Genomic DNA, 6,591 nt, shown 5'->3' with positions numbered 1-6,591 from the left:
TCTCGTTCGCAATGGCGTCCCGTAAACGAATCAACGCCGCCGCAGTCGTCCCGTCGACATCATCGTTAACGTTACCAACTGTCGTTCATAATTCGAATGCAAATGGGGAATATGAAACGCGCGCCAGGAGTTACCATCGCGAAATCGAACATTTCCGTGTTCAGGGGCGGCGGCCCGTTCAGTTCCAAGAGTGAATTCGCGTGGGGAGCTGGCCGGCCATAAATTAAATTGAATTAAACTCTAACGTGCGCGCACACGTATCCAACGTTCGCGGTCGTGTGCACCGCCCCTCGATCGGAGCCACGCTGTCACGTACACACGAGGCGCAGCGCAACCCAGTTCCACCCTGGCCCCTCTTGCTTCGTGTCGTCCGTGTCCGCGCGTGACCGTAAAAGTATTACGGCTCCTCGGCCCCTCTGGGAATCTCGAACTTTCGCGCGGGGCTACAGTTCGTTCAGAAATCGGCTCCGCCTGGTCTCCAGGCGACACCAGCTTCCAAACGAACTTCATGGAAAATTCCTAATAAAACTACCTTGAACCGAATGATCATCAATTGATTCCAAGTCTATCGTACCTTGTCCTTCCATACGGATTCCACGTAGAACTTGTAATTTCGAACTTGGATCATAACTTTCGAATCCATGGAACTAGAGAATAATTTACTGGGGCTCGAAGGTCCAGGTACGGTCTATCAATTCCGATTCTCGTCCCTTCAGGAATTAGAGTAACTTCGACAGGCAGCTATCGCAGGCAATATTCTCATATAGAGGAAATAGAACCAGTTGATAATTTGCAGAGGAATACAGTAAATCATCCATGAGTGTTCGAAGGCTTCTCGGTAGTAACAAGTACAGGTCCTCAGGCGTAACGTTGATTTTTTAATAAGCTGTCGCGCAGTAATAGACCGTAGAACACTCATCAATCATTTACTACAGATACAACTGCTAAACTGTGCGTCAAAAGACTAGGAAAATAGGGTACAGTTCTGGTTAGCTCGTTCGTAAGGTGAAAATACACGACCTTCGCGCGGTTTTTAATCATCAGGGCCGAAATAGACGTCAGATGTATTAGATCGTCCGTCCCCTGAAGCCGAGTATCGCGACAAAATATCAAACGATAAATTGTTTCGATTCCCCTCCCCCCAAACGGGGCAGAAAACAATAGGGACCGGCATGACAAAGGGTCCATTCAACGCGCGTGTTTCCTTTCTGTTCCAGCTTTCAGAGGACATCGGCTACGTCCTTTATTCCGCCCTCGGCAGCTTCTACATACCATCGTGCATCATGGTGTTCGTGTACATACGCATATACTTCGCGGCGAAGGCACGGGCGCGTCGCGGCATCAGGAAACAGCCGCGGCGACGGCCGCCTGTGCAACCGGAATCGCCGGACGTCAGACAGACCAGCTTCACCCACAGCACACCGGCGATCGAGACGAAGAAACCGGCCAGCTCGGTTATGGAGAACGTCGCCACCATCGAGAACCAGCCCGTTCAGATACCAATCGTCACTTGCGACTTCGCCAGTGACGTCAGCACGTCCGAGGCCGATCCTGGCGGAGGGAACAGCATACCAATGGAAGAGAAGGATACATTGAAGGTTCGTCACACGATTATTTCGTCCAATATCGATGGTCGACCATTTTTAAAAAATCTACTTTTTTGTTCATGTTTATCTGTATGTGTTGACGCCTTAATGCAAGCGTCAGTTTATCCTAATAATTTTTTGTTTGTACGTGAGAACCGTATTTGTGTCGTGCGGAACGTCATTCCTTGTGGTTTAGGGGGTTCGTGGACATTAAAATATCTAAGTGTCTGCTAATTGTGGTAACGTGGGACAAACAGCATCTTGTTTAGCAAAGAACAAGCTACAATTACTCTCGTATACACTTTCATCTCAACCCTAATTTTAGTAGCCAAATTTTGAGTATAGTTAGCAGGGGTGATTATTAAGTGACACTTTGAACGATACGCCACTATTGTCGATCAATTGTTTATCTTGTGTCAGAAATCTTGTACATTATTTACTTTCATATATGGCTTTTGAAAGAGCTTATCCTTGGACAAACATACAGAATTTTATTTTTCCTCTCTTTCTAAGAAATTGATACAGGAATCTATAGTGTACGTAACGTTTTTGGATCAGAATATCCTTCGACGTCTACCAAAGAATTTCGTCGAATAAAAGATTCCAATTTAAAGTAAGTCCATAGACATAGTAACACACCCGTCGCCTCATTGCCATACCGAACATGGTTCGCCAAATGACTTCAGTTCTCCCTTCGGAATCCGTAATATATCTCGTTCGGCGAAACTCTCCCGAGTCCCACACGTACGTGGTCGCGGACGCATAAGAATGACGCCGGTAAATCTCTCGCCGAAACCAGAAATTCGCTATTGGATTTCAGTTTTCCCCGTTGTACAATACCGCGCGAGCGTCGTTCCTCTTTGCTACCTCGAGCATCGAGAATCGAATCGATCATAAGCGAGGAACGACGGTTCCCCCTTGAAATTGCTACTTTCGATAGTCGCTCCCGTAAACTACCTTCGATGCGCCCGATAAGATTAGAGTACGTTCGGAGTGCTTTTCCATCCGGAAAAGGACGTACCATTTTTACCATCGCGAAATGGTCACGTCGGGGACGAACGGGGGCGGGAAACTGCACGTGTCTCCTTTCCTCGTAAATGAACATTTATGAGATCCCATTCTGGGAGGGCACGCGTGATACTATATGAAATCATGGGGATCGGTAGTTTCTAGGATCCGCGAATCACCGGAGAAATGTATATCCTTGTCTTTGCTGGGCTCTTTTAGATATCCCTGTAGTATGTTTTCAACCCTACGTTCGACGGTGCTCCTCCATTTTCTTGGAAATATTGTTCAGCTCTGCTCGTAATTCATTGGATCACGGATAACCTTCTATGATTACTTTTCGAAGTATCAATCGAACATTATCGATGCGATATTTTCCGTTCGGATGACAGATTTTGCTCCGGGACTACTTACTAAATCTTGTATAATGGATGTACCACGGAATGTGATCATCTCAGATTATTCTTCTGCTAGCTGTTCGATCGTAAATTTTATCAGCTAGAATACCATGATTCAAAAAGAGCTTTCAGAGGATTGTACCAAATTGAAGGTACTCAAATGCTAGAGCTTTCAAAATTCTCCACAAAGTAACCATTCAGACACGTTTCTGACACAAGTGATCTGTATTTAAGGGTTAAACAGACGCTGATCCTTTCCCCCAGTACTCTTGAATCGCACGTAGCATTCTAAAACTCTCACAAGAACGGTCCAACCACTAATCGATTCCTCCCTGTTTCGTCTCGCCAGGTGGCGGTTCCCATGCCCATGCAGAAGACTTCCCTGAAGGCGACCCTCTCGGTGAACGGTGACGGTCAATCGAGCGTGCCGTCCCGTTGCCGTGCGCCCAGCGTCGGGATCGACGTCGACATGGTCTCCGAGTTCGATCCATCCTCATCGGACAGCGGCGTGGTGTCCAGATGCGCTGTGGTGAAGCCGTTGAAGTTGCGTCTCTGCCAGCCGATCTTCGGTCGTCGTCACTTGGGCAAACTACGAAAAGAGCACGGCGACGTTGGTCGTCCGTCGTCGAAAGAAGAGGCAGCGATCGAGGCGAAATCGTCGAAGTCACGTGACCCGGAGAGAGAGAAGAGGAGACTGGCGCGAAAGAAGGAGAAACGAGCAACTTTGATCCTCGGTTTCATAATGGGCAGCTTCATCGCCTGTTGGCTACCATTCTTCGTCCTCTACATCGTGAAACCGTTGTTCCCCGACGTGGACATACCCACTCAGGCATTCGTTATCGCCTTCTGGCTGGGCTACATGAACTCCGCTCTGAACCCGTTCATCTACACCGTTTTCAACAAGGACTTTCGACGCGCGTTCCGTAGGATACTGTTCAAATGAACCCGGCCGACGCGTCTACAGTCCTCGAATCCGTGATAGATTCTAGGGGTGTGGGAGGGGGGGGGGGGGAAGTTCGAACGGAAAAACCGAACGTACTAGGAAGTGGAATACGTGAACGTGAACACGATGAATCCAACACCTGGACGTCTTCTTAGAATATATAAACTCGACGAGACTCGAGTCGAAAGATCGAGTGTCTATACGCGTTCAATCGGAGGTGGTTTCCGGATGGCGAACGTTGTCGACCAATGGGGGGACGCGAAGAATTTACACGGGAAAGAAACGGGGATTCGATGAGTATACATCCTTCCGAACGGAACGGATGCGCGGAATCGATTCTCCTACACGCCAGAGAGAGAAAGAGAGAGATAGAGAGAGAGCTCGTCGTAACGAAACTCGACGGACGACGCTCATGAATCGTCTACGAGCCGTCCCGCACAGCTGTGTCACACGTGACGACAGCTGCCGTGGGGTTTCTCCGCGTTCGATCACGCGAAACTTTCGAGCGGTTGCCGATTCGAGGCGACATCCTCGAAGACAAATGGAATCTCGCGGTCGGGACACGTCGTCGATGGGAATCGAGGGAATTGCTGGGTCGTTAATTGTACAAGGGGCGGAAAAACGGGACACTTTCGTCGGGAATAGCGACGGAGAGCTATTCCGTCGTGTGGAGAATACTTCACCGTTCCTATACAGTAAACTCGCGATAATTACCCGCCTTTGGGTCTCTGGAGGCGCGCAGTTATCGAGACGGGTAATTATCGAGAGTGAATAGCATGCGAGATTTCCTCGCAGCTCGGTCGAATGGACGTCATCCGACCAATTATTGGCTACAGAAGGCGACAGATATACACGCTTAAGTAAAGGTTCCCATAGACTATACGATTTTTCGTCAGAGAAGTTACACAGGGGGGGCCAGAAACATTGCAACTGTCGTTCAGACGGTCGAAGTGACCTAGGTTGATAGTTGTACGATGAGAAGTTACACAGGGGGGGCCAGAAACATTGCAACTGTCGTTCAGACGGTCGAAGTGACCTAGATTGATAGTTGTACGACAAACGTATCGTCTATGGGTCGTTTAATGCGTCTGAGCAAGGCCCACGTCTGAAGGGTCTTTATCCAGCGACCAGTTATCGCTCTTCTCTCTCTCCCTTCTTCTGCGTGAGCCCCACCCCCCTCCCAACCCAAACAATCCCCTCCCTAACTTCTTCGTTACGCGTAGAAACGTAGCCGATGAGTGGCCGCGGCATTCTTCCTCCTCAGAGTTCCTCGGACAGATGGCGCGCGCGGTCCGATTGTACATTAAACGTCGCGACAATCCATTATTATCTGTGTGTGCGTACGTGATTGTAGATATGTATAGTGACGCGTGAACGGGCGTGTGACTTTGTGTGCGTGTGTGTACATAATACGTGGCATCGATCCGTGGAGTGTTCTATCCACGAGGACGAGACTTTCTCGGGACGGTGTGGTTTTGTTTCCGGGGAAAATTGCCGTGAAGAAGGCGAAGGAAGTTTCGGAATATTCTGCGGTAGTACGCGGGTGTCGGATCGCAAGTTTCGTCGTCGCGTGGGGCCCGCCTGGGATTGTATACGACAACAACGGCGCGGTGGAATAATGATTCCGGCAGGCACAGAGACGACCTCTGTGCTGTGGAGGTTTCGCGAGACGAAAACTTTCGGATACGGCTCGCGTACGACCTCGTGTGCTTGTAATAATGTGTATCGTGGTGCGATATTATATACGCACACTGGGGACAGAGATACACAAAGAACACGGTGCGACGAGCACCGTAGGAGGACGACGGATTAAAATGAAATTGCGTAAATCAGACGGATCATGTTTCCTATTAAATAGGCACCGTAACGTAGGGTCGACACCGTTCAATCGTGTTGCGTTTTAAATCACGATGCTTTTTCCACGACTCGATCGAGCGATGGGTATGACACGTAATACAGTAGACTCGCGGTAATTACACGCGATTCTGGGGCTCTAACGGCGGACAGTTCTAGGGAGTATTTATCGAGAGCCAATAGCATGTGGGATCTCCTTGTAACGAGGTCTAAGGACGTCCATCTGACCCATTATTGACCACAGAAGACGACAGAGAATTTGAGCACGGAGAAATTTTAATGAAGATTTATCCAGCGGGCAGTTATCCCGAGTCTACTTTCATAAGAGTATACAGGGTAAGTCAATAAGAACAACTGTCTAATATATAACTCATTATCTATTGGTTGGTATCAAAAAATATTTTAATGAATTGTGTAGCGTTTTAAGTGACGCATCGGATGGATATTATTTGATCCTTTTGTATCTTATTTCTTTTATATCTTAAGTCAGTGCATCTTTTTTTAAATTCCATGTCGTTTACAAACACGAATTCAACGACCTATAGCGTGATGAGCTTGAGTTGACTTTGACCCTCAAAATCGAACAAAATCTCAAAACGGTATTATAGTAATTTCGCTGCGCGTTTGTCGAAATCAATATGTAATAAGGTCAACTCAACGTCGTTATTCTATAGGTCGCTGAATTCGTCCTTCCATCGACAACAGCGTGGCATTAAAAGAAAGATGCATTGACCTAAAAAAAACTCAAGGTCATCCTTGATATCTAAAAAAGAAAGGGTTCCTTAAAATACCACATAATTCACTG

General features: G+C 47.8%; 1 protein-coding gene across 1 annotated transcript; it reads left to right on the top strand.

Annotated features, from left to right (window-relative positions):
- Positions 1-1,172: 1,172 nt before the first annotated feature.
- LOC107189156 (alpha-2B adrenergic receptor) lies at positions 1,173-3,932 on the top strand. The gene is made up of 2 exons (XM_015577631.1): positions 1,173-1,598; positions 3,339-3,932. The coding sequence occupies exons 1-2, from the start codon at positions 1,173-1,175 to the stop codon at positions 3,930-3,932; spliced, it is 1,020 nt and encodes a 339-aa protein (XP_015433117.1).
- Positions 3,933-6,591: the final 2,659 nt, after the last annotated feature.

This window comes from Dufourea novaeangliae, unplaced genomic scaffold (assembly GCF_001272555.1).
Source record: "Dufourea novaeangliae isolate 0120121106 unplaced genomic scaffold, ASM127255v1 scaffold146, whole genome shotgun sequence".
Lineage (NCBI taxonomy): Eukaryota > Metazoa > Arthropoda > Insecta > Hymenoptera > Halictidae > Dufourea > Dufourea novaeangliae.
Note: the sequence above shows the minus strand (reverse complement) of the source record. Positions and strands in the feature narration are given on the sequence as shown.